The sequence below is a fragment of the Monodelphis domestica genome, chromosome 1, assembly GCF_027887165.1.
Source record: "Monodelphis domestica isolate mMonDom1 chromosome 1, mMonDom1.pri, whole genome shotgun sequence".
NCBI classification, from domain to species: domain Eukaryota; kingdom Metazoa; phylum Chordata; class Mammalia; order Didelphimorphia; family Didelphidae; genus Monodelphis; species Monodelphis domestica.
Window position 1 is genome coordinate 131,854,843 of NC_077227.1, and position 17,641 is coordinate 131,872,483.

Here is a 17,641-nt window from a genome sequence, read left to right on the forward strand (position 1 = left end):
GTTTGGTAAAATAAATAAAAATGAAAATAAAATGGCATGCATAAATTTTAATTAATGGTCTTTCTAAGTCAATAAATATACAGCCAGTAGCAATCATTTCTATTTGAGTTGGACATTATTTCCGTAGTCATTTTAAACTGAATATTCACTGGAAACAAATTACAGTTTGGGGAAAGGAAGGTGTAAAACAATAATGCAATAGGTAGCTAAAAGTCATGATTGCCCATTTTCTCTGGGTGTTTGTCCTTGAAGAAGGTGAGCTTTTACCTATAAAAATCAAGCAAAAATACCCAGAAATCATGATGGAAAGATGCTTAAGACCAAAATCTTGGATATAAAATCCAGGGGAAAACAAACTATTCACACTTTAAATTTTAGCAAGGTGAAAGGCAAATCTGGAAAATAATCAAGATTTGGTCCTATGATGAATGTTCAACTTCCTCAAACACTTGAATTAAATAATTCACAAAACTTTATTCTAATGTCATATCTTATAATCTATCCATATTAACTCACGAGCTAGTGTGTTTTATACTGTAACCAATTAACCAATATTTGTCAAAAGAATGAATATGAACAATATTATTTCTTTTATATTGGAGTAGATCTTGATGCTTTTAAATTGGAGGAGGCAACTGCAAGGTCAGGGGACAGATAGAAAGGGAAGGGAAGAACCATTTCTATACCACCTACCAGACACTGTGTTAAATGCATTACAATATCTCATTTAATCTTCACAACAACCTGACAGGTAGGTATTGCTATTATATTCACTTTACAATTGAAAATACTGAAGCAAACAGAGAGTAAGTGACTTGGCCATGGTTGCACAGTGTCTGAAGCTAGATTTCTTTAAACTGAGGCCTTTATGACTCCAGGTCCACCACGCTATCCACTATATCACCTATGTGCCCCTATGTTATTTTTAAGTACCTTTGGGATAGTAACATTAGCAAGTTGAAGATATTCATCAAGTATATGGAGGTGGAATACTTTAAGTAATCATTTGAATCACTCATCCTTCAGTATAGCCCTGCTAGTAGAATTTCCCTGGCTAAATAACTAATAAATAAAAAGCCTCAGGATATGGTAGAGATGGGTCAGCTGTTCTTAAAATATAACATGCACAACAGGAAAATGAAGTTTACAATCATTTAAAAAGTACTCAAGAAGAACAAAGTCCAGTTCAGAATATTAATTTATCAGTTTGTAATAGGAACACTGCCTTGTAATTATTCATTATTTCATCCACATATTGCTTCTAATGAGATAGGAGGACAACAACTTAGAGAGGGAGTGATATGACCTATGTCACCGAATGAGTCAGTGGTTGAGCCTAGATTGAAAGTTCACTTTCCTAACCATAAGTCATATGCTCAGAATATTAACATCTTAGGTTTCACATTGAAATTTACTCTGTTGTAAGTCACTAGCCGGTTGCCAATATTTCAAATTATCAAGGAAAGGCTCAATCTTGGACAGTGTCAGAATAGTCCTTAATGACCATATGCACTTACTTTTCAGTTTAACTCTTCTTCCCTCCCCCCACCAAAACTGTCCACACTATGTGTTTGTATCACAGTTGGCTTCAACAGCCTCTTAATGACTCATAAAAGACATGTGTGAAGTTTATTACTGTGAAGTCAAGCTAGGTAATTACATGTGCTCATTCTCAATTCCTCAAGTTGGTCAGGATGAGTGCAAACAAAATATCCCCAAATTACATAGATACACTCCTTTTTGTGGTAGGATTAGTAGAATGAGAATATGATTCAAAGTAAAATATTTTGTATTTAGAGATTCTGTTATCAAGGTTTATCTATTTTTTGATTACCTATTCAAATAAATTCATCAAATGTTGAAATACTGCTTACCTGGGGACTGTTTTGGAGCCAACAGTGATGGATCTGGGCATGGCTCGATAGTACACCAGTTTTCCCTGTTTATCTGAAAGAAATGACATAAATTAAGACCCAGACAGTGAAGTAGATAACTAAGCTGCTGCTTAAAATTTAACTCAAACTTCAAACTTTTAACTCAACTTTTTCCTTTAATCATGAGTGAAATGATTTCAAGAAAAAGAACTTTATTAGAATGAAGTGAGCCTGTATTCAAGGAAGGCAAATATGGATAATGTGCCCGAGTAAAAAAAAAAACCAAGTCTGTATGAAACTGATGGAAGAAGGTTAAAGAAGAAATGAACCAAACCACAGGCTACAACAGCCAAACCCCAATTTAATGGCCAAACTCAAGGATTATTGCTAAAACATAAAGCAAATAAAAGAAAAACTACCTAACCACCCACTCACACACCTGCCCCCAACAAAAACTCCAATATTTCGTTAACATGCTGCTATATCTTTGCTATACCTGAAATACTCAAACCCTTAATAGAAAAAAAGATGGTTACTGAACAATGAAAACAAATCAGCACTTTAAATCTGTATGTAATAAAATTTATAAACTCTAAATCAGAATTTCAAATGAAATAAACTCAACATATTTATTATTTAGTCATTAGAGCACTTATGAGTTAGAGGGGAACACAGAGGACTTCCGGACTATTCTTAAGTAATTAGTAATAGTAGTGGTAGTCTCTCAGTGATCGAGTATGACTATTGTCTTTGTGCAGTTTCATCTACAGTGTATCATGTGGCTTTGGAGTCCAAAGGCTGAGGCGCAGAGTTTATGGCATATGGGGCATGGGATGCCAGTTGTTACGGGAGGTGCGGTGTCGGTGTTCACGCGCAGCGGCAAGATGTCGACGTCGCTCATCTTCAAAAGTGGTGGCAGCATGTGGGTTTGCCAGCTGCTTCTGACAGAGGCAGCGAGTTCTAGTTGCTTTGGTGTAATGCCAGCCCACTTCAGGTTGGACTTTAGCTGATCCTTGAATCTTTTCTTTGGTCGGCCTTGTTTCCTGAGTCCAGCTGACAGTTCACCATAGAATGCCTGTCTTGGTATTCGCTGTGGGTCCATGCGGATGACGTGTCCAGACCATCGTAGCTGGGTTCTGAGGACCAGGACTTCGATGCTGGTGGAGTTGGCTCTGTCGAGGACTCCCTGATTGGTGATGCGGTCCTGCCATTGGATTCTCATGATTTACCGGAAGAAGCGTTGGTGGAATTGCTCCAGCTGTTTCATGTGCTTCTGGTACAGTGTCCATGTCTCACAACCGTACAGGAGCGAGCTGAGGACCACTGCGTTGTACACTTTGAGCTTCATCGCAGTGCTTACACCTCTGTGTTGGAGGATTTTTCAGTGCAGCCGCCCAAGTGCCTGGCTGGCCTTTTAGATCTTGGCATTAATCTCGTGGTCTAGAGACCCGTCGTTGGCGATGGTGCTGCCCAGGTACTTGAAAGTGTTGACGTTAGAAAGCTGCATGCCGTCGATTGTAATGCACGGCTGGTTCGTTGGCCTCCCTGGTGCAGGTTGGAACAGCACCTCTGTTTTGCTAAGGATGATAGTCAGGCCAAACAGTTTTGTTGCGGTGGAGAACCTGTCCACAATGGTTTGGAGATGATTTTCTTGGTGGGCCATGAGAGCACAGTCATCTGCAAAGAGAGCTTCCAGGATGAGTCTCTCTGTTGTCTTTGTTTTTGCAGTCAGGTGGCGAAGATTGAATAGTGAGCCATCCAGCCGGCATTTGGTGTAGACGCCCAGGTCTAGATCCATCACCGCATGTCGTAATACTTGGCTGAAAAGGGGGTTGAATAGTACCGGAGCGAGGACACAGCCTTGTTTCATGCCATTGGAGATGTTGAAGCGATCGAAGTCTCTCCACCAGATAGCACTTCCCCTGTCATGTCGACATGAAAGAGCTGGATCAGTTTGACGAATTTTGCTGGGCAACCGAGCTTGCTGAGGATCACCCACAATGTGTCCCTGTTCACTGTGTCGAACGCCTTTCTCAGGTCTATGAAGACAATGTAGAGACTCAGGTTCTGCTCAAGGCATTTTTCCTGCATTTGCCTCACCGTGAAGACCATGTCGATGGTGCTGCGATCTGGTCGGAAGCCACATTGTGATTCAGGCAGGTTCTGCTCTGAGACAGATGACAGGAGTCTGTTGAGTATAACACGGGCGAGGATCTTTCCAGCAGTGGAGAGTAGTGAGATGCCTCTGTAGTTGTCACAGGCTGCTCATGAGCCTTTGTTCTTGTATAGGGCTACGATGGAGGCATCTCTGAGTTGTGGGGACATGTCTTCCTCTTCCCATATGCTGGTCAGTACTATGTGCAATGCCTGGAGCGCCTTTCCATTTAAGGCCTTGTACACCTCGGTTGGGATACCGTCTTTACCGGATGTCTTGCCTGCACTCATTTGTTTAATGGCTTTTTGGACTTTCTCTATTGAAGGAGGGAAGTCAAGTATTTGAAAGAATTAGGCAATTTGGCAAAACAAAAACAAAAACAAAAACAAAAACATGGCCTGGATTTTTGTTGTTGCCACTTTATTAATTATAGTACAGTTCTTAGGCAATCCAAGGTAGTGATAGGAAAAAAGAGGCAGTAAAAACAAAAACATATTAGCCAAAAATAACTTTGTTCAGCAAATACTTGGAATAATTTTTCTTTATAATTGTTAAAAAATAAACACTTCTGCTTATTTGTTGAATGTTTAATTGTATGAATTCTGATAGTATCCTGCACATGAGAACACACAGGTGTGTGTCCCATACTACTTTCACATGAAGATAAATTTTATGTTAAGGCTTTTAAGAAATTGTGGAGGATAGACTCTCACTCCCACAAGTATACCTTCTTTCAAGAGTTTTGTAGAGTCCTTTAGTTATTCACACACAAAAACAGCTCTTCATGTAAAAAAAAAAAAAAGCTAAAAAGATTTAGGTGGGAGAAGCAGCAATACAGCAGACACAAGATGAATCTAGTTAACTATTAATTTACTTTCTTTTTTTTTTTAAACCCTTACCTTTCATCTTGAAATCAATATTGTGTATTGGTTTCAAGGCAGAAGAGTAGTAAGGGCTAGGCAATGGGGGTTAAGTGACTTGCCCAGGGTCACACAGCTGGGAAGTGTCTGAGGCCAGATTTGAACCTAGGACCTCCCATCTCTAAGCCTGGCTCTCAATCCACTGAGCCACCCAGCTGCCCCCTTAATTTACTTTCTTGATGAAGATCTATGATATGAATGGAAAAGGAGGTGTGCTAGTCATGTAGTGTAAGTGAGGAATAACAGACGGCATCCTGAACATGGATATTGGTATTCATGATTTTTTTTAAACCTTACTTTCCATCTTAGATACTGTGTATGGGTTCCAAGGCAGTAAGGGCTAGATAAGAGAGGTTGTGACTTACCCAGGATACAATTAGGAAGTGTTTAGGATCAGATCTGAACCCAGGACCTAGCCACTAAGGCTGGCTCTTAATCCACTGAAGCCTCTACATGGCCCCCTTTACCTTGAAATATTAAAAGAAACAAAGAAAGGCCTCCAGCATCATAAGAAGACCCCCATCTGCACGGAAAAGGACTGCTTAGAAAAAGAACATATGGAATAAATTAATCTGTACTGGGATCCATAGGATCACCAAATTATAACTAGAATGATACTTGGGACTAATCTCCTCTGGCCCTTCATTTTTATGAATTATCAGAGAGATGTCCAGAGTCATGATACAGGTAGTAAAGAGGAAAACCAGAATTCAAACCCAGATCCTTTGACATCACTTCTAGAATTCTTCTTCACTAACCCTAGAAAAACTGAGAAGTTTAGTGACTGGGCAAATAGAGCCAGAATGTGTCAGAGGCAAGACACATCTCTTAGCATCTTAGCATCTCTGAGGCAAGGTCTCTATTCACTATACAACACTGTTTCTAACACACTGTTGAATTGGGCCAGGGCTTTGTATATCCCAGATGAGCCAAGCTTTAACGTTATTTTAGCAGAGTATGACCTGAGGCTACTTCACAACTACATCAACTCTAAGACAAATTTCCCATTTTACCTATTTTCCCCTCTCTAATATGAAGAGCTCAACCTGGAATCTCTGAACTTGTTTTTTTAATATTCTGATAACTACCTCAATGGAAATGGTTTCCTTTGCAATCTTACATATTTATTCTCTGCTTTTAAAAATATTCTGAGAGAGACTCCATAGGTTTCAGCAGACTGCCAAAAAAGGTCTAGGACACACAAAAGGTTAAGACTCCTACTCCTGAACCCATGGCTTCTTAAGAGAGAGCTAAACAATAATAAAAACATTTGAAACATGCATATTGAACATATGCATATTAGGCTTGTAAATCATTTAAAATACTATGTTTAAATGAACCTCACAACAATCCTCTGGAGTAAATGCTACACATAGTACTATCCTTATTTTAATTAGTTATTTTACAGTTAAGTACAGTTTAGTTAGTTAGTTATTTTACAGATGAAAAAGAGATTCTGCAAAAGAAATCAAGGGACTTACTTGCCCAAGAACACTTTGCTAAAAAGTGTCTAGGTAGGGTTTGAACCTAAGTCTTACTGACACCAACTCTAGTATCCTATACACTCACCATGTTGCCTTTATAGATGCAATTACTCATCTTCATTATGAATGTCTCTAACACCATAAGAAACACCAAATTGATTATCTCACATATTTCTGTTTTCATTTGAAATTTCTGGCATTTGCTTCAGAACTGATATTTGAAACAGAGAGAAAAGATGTATGGAAAATAGAAAACAAGTTCATGTTTTAAGTGGAAGACTCCTTGGCCTTTTCCAGTATAGCCCACTGAATAATTCTGAACGTAGTTTTGGTGCATGACATAAAACCAAATTCTTTATTAACCATAATCTTGTTCTTTGTCCTTCTTATTCCCAGCTGTAAAAAGAAACATATAAATTATAATTTAGGCAAGGTCTGAAAAATGCCCTTTCGAGTAGAATACAGGGCCAATGTGGACTGTTGACAAATTGAATCTTGACATACAAAAGGCATCTACCTGAAATACAAAGCTGATGAGAAAAAAAAATTTTAAGCACTAATCAGTACATCAAGTTACTATCAAATTTAAAAAAGTTTTACTGTGTATCAAAGCAAATTTTATTCCCACTTTTTGCAGTCCTGCGTTTTCAAGCATGAAAATATTAATTTAACCTAAAGACCTCCAAATTATTGATATTCCCTGAATGATGGTACTAGATTCTGCATTCATTCTTCTCTATATTCTCAAATTACTACCACCCTCCTTCAGGACCTCATCACCTCTCATAGTTTCTATTGTAGCGACTTCCTAATTTGTAGTTTTTTACATCCAGTCTTTTCTACCTCCACCCCAAGTTCCAAACTGATATTTAAAAATTTTAAGTATGACCATATCATTCTCCTTATTCATGAAACTTCAATACCTCTCTATTGCCTCTAGGATAAAATACAAAGTACTCTGAGAGTTAAACCCCTTTACAATCTCACTCTAGGAGCCTCTCATTCCAGATTGATTACACACTACTCCTCTGATGTACTAAATGCTCTGATCAAACTGATACATTCATTTATGGTTCTTTATGTACAACACTCCATTTCCTGCCATTAAACTATTGCTGTTGCACAGGTAAAATCCCTTGTGTCTCAAGTGCTTTCTCTTTCAGTCTTTGTTTTGTTGGTACCCCTATATTCCTTAGAGCTCTCTCCTTTGAGAAGCTGTCTCTGATTCTCTCAGCAGTTAAGAGGCACCTAGATGGCTCAGTAGATAGAATGCTGAACCTAAAATCAGGGAGACCTGAGCTCAAATCCTGCCTCAGGCACTTACTAGCTGTGTGGCCCCAGGTAAGACACTTTACTCTGTTTACCTCAGTTTCCTTATCTGTAAAATGGGGGTAGTAAGAGCATTTTAATTCCACGGGTTGTTGTGAAGATTCAATAAGATAACTGTAAATCCCTTGAGACTGCCTGACACATAGTAAAAGCTGTTTGTATTTGTATTATTTGTATTATCAATGACCTATCCCACAAAATCATGGTAGACACCTTTTGTCTATGCCCTTCATTTACTCATTTATACGTGTGCTATATCCATTCAGAAAGAAAGCTCCTTGAAGACTGACCCATAACATGAGTTTAATAAATGCTCACCTGCTTAATTTCACCAAGGACCTGGCAAATCATAAAAGAACAGATGATGACAGAGTCAATAATTTCCCTTATATTAAGCATGGTTTTTCTTTAAAGAACTTAAGATCATGAAACTTCAGTTAAGTAAAATTTAATTTCTCCTTATATTCAATAACCCTCAGGAGGCAAGGAAAAAAGCAGAAGACTAATGGATACAGGGCTACCTTCTGCCAAGCAGCAACAATATTAAAGAAAGTTGGAGGTGGGTAAACAGTTGTCAGCTCTAGTTGCTCTTTGGAGCAAAATCAGCCAGTGCTAGAACCAGTGCCAGACCCTGCAAACTGTGGTCAAGCCTCCAACCAGAGAATGGATTCTGTGTGTAGTCTGGATAGAAAGAATGTCAAGTCGTGCATCAGCATTTTCAGCCACATCCTGTATGTATAGATGGCAAAATTAAGGGCATCATATTTAAATGTGAAGAATAACCAAACGCTGTTCGTGCCGATAAGTAAACTAAGCTATTTAAGAGATGCAAATTGCACACACTAAATATACCATTCCTCCTCTGCCCTATTTCAGAATTGATGATGTGGTAGATAAATTTGCCAACCTCCACTTTTCTCAGCAACATCCTATCTCTGGTATTTACTTTAAACAACTCAGATTCTCCTCACTCAGTTCTCTATTTCCATTTAAGTTGTATATTTAACTTTTACAAAAGAGTCTCTACATATATCATTTTATTTCAGTCACCAAGATAGTTTAAAGGCCAGGAAGTCCACTGACAGGCTTGCCTGTATTAATTTACCACCTTTCCTCTAGAGAAGCAATACAAAACAGTGAACAGATCTGGAGTCAGGAAGATCTGAGGTCAAATCCTGACTCTCACAATTAGTAGCTGCATGTTCCTGGGGCAACTCACTGACCTTCCCTGTTTTATTATCTGTAAAATATGGGTGCTGGAGTAGGTGCCCTAGACAATCCCTTCTGGCTCTAAATCTAAGATGTAAATGGTAATCTACTAGAATTTATCAACAGGAAGTTGCAAAGTGACAATTTTATACTTCCCTCTTCTCCTACCTTTTCCTACCATGAGATTACTGATAGGCTTAAGAAAATATTCTAGAGCTCTGTGGATGGAATAAAAGACTGAGCCATCCCTATCTTTGTAAATAACTAAACCACTGAGTCGGACCTCTGAATACCCTTCCTTACCAATCACAAACTGAATGCTCCTAGGAGACTGAAAATCAAACCTAACACAAAAGACAGAGCGAAGGAACTCTCCTGCTGGACTTAATTTAAAAGGTATGCCCCTCCCCCACAAAAGCTTGAATCCGAGAACACGTGGGTTTAAGGGGAACACAGAGGAAGATCCCAGGACCCATCCTTCCCCCACCCCCCCTTCCCAGAGCGCTGAGACTCCAGCGGCAGCAGAAACTTCTGGGCGACCAAAGGCGCTGGTCTGAAGAGAGTACCTTGCGGGTAGGGCAATGCCAAGCTCGGAGAGTCCAGACTGTGGGGAAGGAGCTGGAGAGGGAACTGGCAGCCTGGTTAGAGCCCTGGAGATCTTTCATATTGCTCCAGCCTTCCAGGATGTCTTTGGCCTCAAAGCATACCTAGCCCAACCCAGCTGAAATTAATTCCATCAAAAGTCTTCAGAACTCCTGGAAGCCTAGGCTGCAACACAGACTGCTGGACTTTAATCCAATCAAAAGCCTTCAGAGGACAGGGAAGGGCAAACTCCAACACTCCTCCCCCAGAGACTGCACTGAGAGATCTGAAAAAGCTCCAAGGGGGGAGACTGACAGAAAGCCCCAAAACCAAAAAAATGAGAGGAGCAAGAGCACAGACAAATACAGGGAGCAAAGAAGGGGTAAATATGAGCAAACAACAGAAAAAGAAGAAAGAATTTACAATTGACAGCTTCTGGACAGGCAAAGAACCAAGAACAAACAATACACAGAGGGACGCAAGTAATAAAACAGAAATAAGAGACTAAATAAGTTAAAATGTTATGTATCCTTATAGAAAAGAGGTCATTGGTAACTCTTAAAAACTGTTATAGCCTGGGCAGCAAGAAGCATTACACTTAGAGGGAACAGTGACAAACTGTATAGGATGAAAGGATAAGACATACACAACATGGCCATCCAATGCAGCTGAGGAAGTCTCCAGATGTAACAACTTTTCGTACCAATGGACCCAGACTTCCAACACCGAGAGAGTGGGACTGTCTCTGTGCATCGACTTTTCCACTTAAATCTTCATGCACAAGTGTCTTTGTGCACAAAAACACACAAAGATTATAGTGATCCTCGGTTACCGAGAGACTACTACTATACTATACTATACTATACTATACTATACTATACTATACTATACTATACTATACTATACTATACTATACTATACTATACTATACTATCTATATCTCTCTCTCTCTATACACACACACACACACACACACACACACACACACACACACACACACAACTAGAGCTAAAAAAAGAGGTTAATACTAAAAGAAATGGGAAAATAAACAAATGAGAGTAAATTTATACATCACAAAGAAGCTCATGGCAGGAGGAGGGAGAACATCAATACACTGGAAGGGTAACGAGGTTGGAGATAGGAAATACTCAATTCTTACGCACATTGAAATTGACCCAAAGAGGGAAAAACAATCTAATCCATTGGGGCAGAGAATAGATTTGCACATTATAGGAGAGTAGAAGGGTAACAAACGGACTGGTGGGGAGGGAAGCAGAATGAGGGAGGGAGAGGGTGGGGGGTAGTTTTAGAAAGACTACAGGGAAAATAAAGGGGGAGTAAGGGAGGGGGGCCGAAAGGGAAGTAAAATGAGGGGGACTGATTAAAAACAAACACTGGTGTAGAAGGAAATAGTGAAAGAAGAAAAGGCAGGACGACCAGGAGTAGAAATCAAAATGCTGGGAAATACACAGCTAGTAATCATAACTCTGAATGTGAATGGAATGAACTCACCCATAAAACACAAGCGAATAGCAGAGTGGATTAGAATCCAAAACCCCACCATATGCTGTCTGCACAAGAAACACACATGAGGAAGGTAGCTATGCATAGAGTGAAACTAAGAGGATGGAGCCAAATCTATTGGGCAACAACGGAAAAAAAGAAGGCAGGAGTCGCAAACATGATATCTGACAAAGACAAAGTAAAAATAAATCTAGTTAAAAGAGATAGAGAAGGTAATTACATCCTGATAAAAGGCAGTATAGACAATAAGGAAGTATCAGTACTCAACAAGTATGCACCAAATGGCATAGCATCCAAATTTCTAAAGGAGAAACTAGTGGAGCTCAAGGATGAAATACATAGAAAAACTATACTAGTGGGAGACCTGAACCATCCTCTATCCAAACTAGATAAATCAAACCAAAAAATAAATAAGAAAGAAGTAAGAGAAGTAAATGAAATCTTAGAAAAATAAGAGTTAGTAGACATATGGAGAAAAATAAATAGGGATAAAAAGGAATACACCTTCTTTTCAGCAGCACATTCACAAAAACTGACCGTGTATTAGGGCATAAAAACATTGCAAACAAGTGCAAAGAGCAGAAATAATAAATGCAACCTTCTCAGATCACAAGGCAATGAAAATAATAATTAGTAAGGGTACATGGAGAGGTAAATCAAAAATTAATTGGAAAATAAACACTATGATTCTCCAAAACTGGTTAAAGAACAAATCATAGAAACCATAACTTCATTGAGGAAAATGACAATGATGAGACATCCTTTCAAAACCTATGGAATGCAGCCAAAGCAGTACTCAGGGGGAAATGTATATCCTTGAGTTCATATATTAACAAATTAGGGAGGGCAGAGGTCAATGAATTGGGCATGCAAATTAAAAGACTAGAAAGTGAACAAATTAAAAATCCTTAGATGAAGACTAAATTAGAGAACCTAAAAATCAAAGGAGAAATTAATAAAATTGAAAGTCAAAGAACTATTAATTTAATAAATAAGACTAGAAGCTGGTACTTTGAAAAAAAATAAAATAGACAAAGTACTGGTCAGTCTAATAAAAAAAAAGGAAAGAAGAAAATCAAATTGACAGTATCCAAGATGAAAGGGGAGACCTCACCTCTAATGAAGAGGAAATTAAGGCATTCATTAAAAACTATTATGCCCAATTATACGGCAACAAATATAGCAATATAGGTGATATGGATGAATATTTACAAAAATATAAACTGCCTAGACTAACAGAGGAAGAAATAAATTACCTAAACAACCCCATATCAGAAAAAGACATTGAAAAAGCCATCAAAGAACTCCCTAAGAAAAAAATCCCCAGGTCCAGATGGATTTTAAATTAATTCTATCAAACATTCAAAGAACAACTAATCCCAATATTAAACAAACTATTTGCAGAATAAGCAAAGAAGGAGTTCTACCAAATTCATTCTACAACACAAACATAGTACTGATCCCAAAGCCAGGCAGGTCAAAAAAAGAGAAAGAAAACTATAGAACAATCTCCACAATGAATACAGATACAAAAATCTTAAGTAGGATACTAGCAAAAAGACTCCAGTAAGTCATCACAAGGGTTATTCACTATGACCAGGTAGGATTCATACCAGGAATGCAAGGATGGTTCAATATTAGGAAAACCATCTGCATAATTGACCATATTAATAAGCAAACTGACAAAAATCACATGATTATCTCAATAGATGCAGAAAAAGCCTTTGATAAAAATACAATACCCATTCCTACTGAAAACACTAGAATGTATAGGATTAGAAGGGCCTTTCCTAAAAATAATAAACAGTATATTTCTAAAACCATCAGCAAACATCATCTGCAATGGGGATAAACTAGAAGCCTTCCCAATAAGATCAGGAGTGAAATAAGGATGCCCATTATCACCTCTATTATTTAACATTGTACTAGAAACACTAGCAGTAGCAATTAGAGAAGAAAAAGAAATTGAAGGTATTAAAATTGGCAATAAGGAGACTAAGATACCTCTCTTTGCAGATGATATGATGGTTTACATAAATAATCCTAGAGAATTAACCAAAAAGCTAGTTGAAACAATCAACAATTTTAGCTAAGTTGCAGGATACAAAATAAACCCACATAAGTCAGCAGCAGTTCTATATATGTCCAACCCATTTCAGCAGCAAGAATTAGAAAGAGAAATTCAGGGGGCAAAAAAAAAATTGTACATATAAAACTATATCTTGCTTGTTTCTATTTATCAATTCTTTCTATGGAAGTGGACATATATACATTATTGTTCATTCCAAAGGTTTTTCAAAGTATGAAATGCTGAATAAAATTAACGTTAAATCTAGCCAAAGTTGGAAAATTAATCTAGGACAGACTGTCTACTTTTTAGGCATTCTACTGAAATTAACAACTTCAAACCTCTACTATTCTAGACCAATCTCTTTATTATCCAATCCCCAAACAAACCTAATCTTTTCTTTTTGTTGCAAATCCAATATGTTAATTGTAGCAGTCCACCCCTAGCTATGGGCAAGGGAAACCAGTTAGTATGTACAGATTGTCTTAGAAGAAAGCATGCTCAGTCTTGAGCATGCTCACTCTTGCCCTTGGCTAGGAAAGCCTCTAACCCTTGACCCCAGCTTCCCCCAGGATAGGCGGGAAAACAGGTTTCTTTGTGCTCACCTGGCTAAGAGAAACTACACCTATACCTTGTTGTTAACCAATGATAATCATCCCTATGTATTGTGTATATTTGAATATCAAAGACATTAAAAGCAGCCACAGCAAGCTCCGCCTTCTCTCTTCCTCTTGGATCTCAGCTCCCACTGATATCTGTCCTTGCTTTAATTTCATTCCTTCTCTATCTCTCTCACCTGGGACCTGGCTTTTGGCCAGGCACTTTCTTTTCTCTATCATGTCTCTGATCTGTGTGGTACTAAATTTGGATCACTGGACGGGTACAAGCCTTCTGAGTAGTCCACTGATTGGAATTTTGCTGTGGCTCATTGATAATTAATAAGGCCTGCATTTCTGACTCATTCCTGCCACCTCATATCTCTAATTTGGCTCCTCCACCCCCCTCGCGGTATCCAGAACCTCTAGCCTTCCTCTATCTTCCTACCTTAAAGCTTCTCTCGCCTCATTACAAAAACCTCTGACAAAGGTCTAATTACTCAAATTTATAAAGAGCTAAACAATTATACAAAAATCAAGCCATTCTCCAATTGATAAATGGGAAAGGACATGAACAGGCAATTTTCAGTTAAAGAAATCAAAACTATTAAAAAACACATGAAAATGTGTTCTAAATCTCTTATAATCAGAGAAATGTAAATCCAAACAACTCTAAGGTATCATCTCACACAGAGCAGATTGGCTAACATGACAGCAAAGGAAAGTAATGAATGCTGGAGGGGATGTGGCAAAGTGGAGACATTAATTCATTGCTGGTGGAGTTGTGAATTAATCCAACCATTCTGGAGGGCAATTTGGAACTATGCCCAAAGGGTGATAAAAGACTGTCTGCCCTTTGATCCAGCCATAGCACTACTAGGCTTGTACCCCAAAGAGATAATAAGGAAAAAGACTTGTACAAGAATATTTATAGCTGCACTCTTTGTGGTGGCCAAAAATTGGAAAATGAGGGGATGCCATTCAATTGGGGAATGGCTGAACAAACTGTGGTATATGTTGGTGATGGAATACTATTGTGCTCAAAGAAATAATTAACTGGAGGAATTACATGAGGACTGGAACAACATCCAGGAATTGATGTAAAGTGAGAGGAGCAGAACCAGGAAAACATTGTACACAGAGACTGATACACTGTGGTAAATCAAATGTAATGAACTTCTCCATTAGTGGCAATGCAATGACCCTGAACAACCTGGAGGAATCTACGAGAAAAACCACTATACACATCAGACGAAACACTGTGGGAGTAAAAACACCAAAGAAAATCAACTGCTTGAATACATGGGTCAAAGGGATGTGGTTGAGGATGTAGACTCTAAATGAACATCCCAGTGCAAACAACAACATGGAAATAGATTCTGATATAGGGCACAAGTAATACCCAATGAAATTGCGAGTTGGCTGTGGGAAGAGTGGGTGGAGGGGAGGGAGGGAAACAACGTGATTACTGTAACCAAGCAATAATGTTTTAAATTAACTAAACGAATTCAAATGGAAAAAAAAATTAAAATTAAAATTAAAAAATTAAAAAAAGATTCTGATAATGGGTTAAAAAAATTACTAAACCACTGAAAATAAAGATTCTGATCACAAGAACCATTAGTTTGATATTACACTTGAAGCATAAGTCTAACTATGTCACTTCTTAAATTCTCCCTCTTCTTTCATTGTGAAAATTATCTCTCCTTTTGCCGTCTAATTTTTATGACTTTTTATATTTATATATTTTTATATTTTATATTTGACTATTTATATATATTTATATATATGTATATAATATATATCATATATTATCCATTTGGAGTTTACTGAAGAATATGAAAAGAGGTCTTGGTCTAAACCTGATTTCTGCCAAATTGTTTGTTCAATTTCCCCATAAACCTTTGTCAATAGAGAGTCCTTATTCCAAAATCAGTGTCTTTAGATTTATAGAACACTGTTCTGTGACCCATGTTTCTGGGTCTAGTGTTCCTAATCTGTTCAAAGTGATCAATTTTTCTAGTTTTTAAGCACTACTATATTGTTTTGATTACTATTGTTTCCATTATACTTTGACTTCTGGTACTATTCAATACCCTTCATTCTCATTTTCATTATTTCCCTTGAGATATTTGACATTATATTCTTCTAGATAATTTTATTATTTTGTCCATATCTATACAAAGTCCTTTGGTAGCTGAATTGGCATGATACACTATCTGAAAATTAATTTAAGCAAAATTTCAATTTATATTATATTGGCATGGCCCAATTGTATACTATTAGTATTTCTCTAAAACCTGTAATGGATCCCTAATACCTAAAAGGCAAATGTTCTTAACTTTTTTTTTGTTTCATAGACTCCTTTAGTAGACTGGTGAAGTCTATATATTCATTTTCAGAATAATGCTTTAAAATGCCTGACAAGACTTCCGGTCAAGATGGCGGCTTAGAGAAAGCTAAAGTTCAGATCTCCGGAAACGCTTCCCGACCTATCTCAAACTATAGGCTCCTAGGGCGCCGAAATTCAAAACGATCAATAGCATAGACCCTGGGAATCCTCCTCCTGGACCTGGACCTGGATCAAAAGGTACAGCCCCCCTCAAAAGCCAGAACCCGAGAACACTCGGACCTAAGGGGTAGGAGCTCAGAGTCCAAGGCTCTGGGAAGCCGCGGCCCCTTCCCCCTCAGAGAGCAGGGTCGTCTGAAACAACAGTAACCCTCAGGGCCTTCTATCCAAGGCTCAGTGAAAGTCACTGCCCTCTGAGCTCCCGGAAGCAGCGGCCCCTCCCCCCTCAGAGAGCAGGGTCGTCTGAAACAACAGTATCCCTCCAGGCGGCAAGAGAGCCTCAGGGCCAGCTATTCTGAAGGCAACTTTCGGAAAGCAACCCGACCCAGTCAGGGGGCACCCAAACAGTAGGGAAACAGAGAGAGCCAGGGGCGAATGTAACCCCCTGGCCGGATCCTTCCATTCCAGTTCCAGTGAAAGTCACTGCCTTAAGGCATACTCAGTTCAACTCGGGGAAAGCTCATAGAACGGACAATCTGCCCAGGACTAAAGCCTCTGAACACCAGACAGAGATAAGAAAAGCTAATCCTCCCCATTCAGAGATGGCAAACTCCACAGAAGCCCCAAAATCCCAAGAAAAATAAGAAGAAAGAGGCGACTTTGGACACATTCTATGGAGCCAAAATACAAAATACAGAGGAGATAGAATAAGATACACAAGAAAATGCTCCAAAACCTTCCAAAGGAAATGGAAACCCTCCAAAAACCCATGAAGAATTTGAATCAGAAATGACCAAAAAGATGGAAGCCTTCTGGGAGGAAAAGTGGGAAATAATGCAAAAGAAATTCACGCATCTACAAAACCGGTGTGACCAAACTGAAAGGGAAAACCAGGCTTTAAAGGCCCGAATCAGACAACTGGAAGACAACGATCGTGTAAAAGAGCAAGAATTAATAAAGCAAAGCCAAAATACCAAGTTATTAGAAGAGAACATAAAATATCTCACTGAAAAGGTGACAGATCTGGAAAATAGAGGGAGAAGAGATAATTTAAGAATAATTGGACTTCCAGAAAAGCCAGAAATAAACACCAAACCCGACATCGGGATACAAGATATAATCAAAGAAAATTGCCCAGAGATTCTAGAACAAGGGGGCAATACAGCCACGGACAGAGCTCACAGAACACCTTCTACACTAAACCCCCAAAAGACAACTCCCAGGAATGTAATTGCCAAATTCCAAAGCTATCAAACAAAAGAAAAAATCCTATAGGAAGCCAGAAAAAGACAATTTAGATATAAAGGAATGCCAATCAGGGTCACACAAGACCTTGCAAGTTCTACTCTGAATGATCGTAAGGCATGGAACATGATCTTCAGAAAGGCAAG

At 38.5% G+C, this 17,641-nt stretch overlaps 1 protein-coding gene across 14 annotated transcripts in view; it reads right to left on the bottom strand.

Moving 5' to 3' along the window:
• Positions 1-17,641, bottom strand: part of AKAP13 (A-kinase anchoring protein 13) — a 422,215-nt gene that overhangs the window by 105,793 nt on the left and 298,781 nt on the right. For all 14 annotated transcript variants that reach the window (XR_008913836.1, XM_056806779.1, XM_056806775.1 and 11 more), the window contains one exon: positions 1,875-1,947. Coding sequence is in view for 13 of the 14 variants with exons in the window: in XM_056806779.1 (XP_056662757.1) it covers positions 1,875-1,947 (73 nt within the window). In the remaining variant the exon portion in view is untranslated. The remainder of the gene's footprint in view (positions 1-1,874; positions 1,948-17,641) is intronic.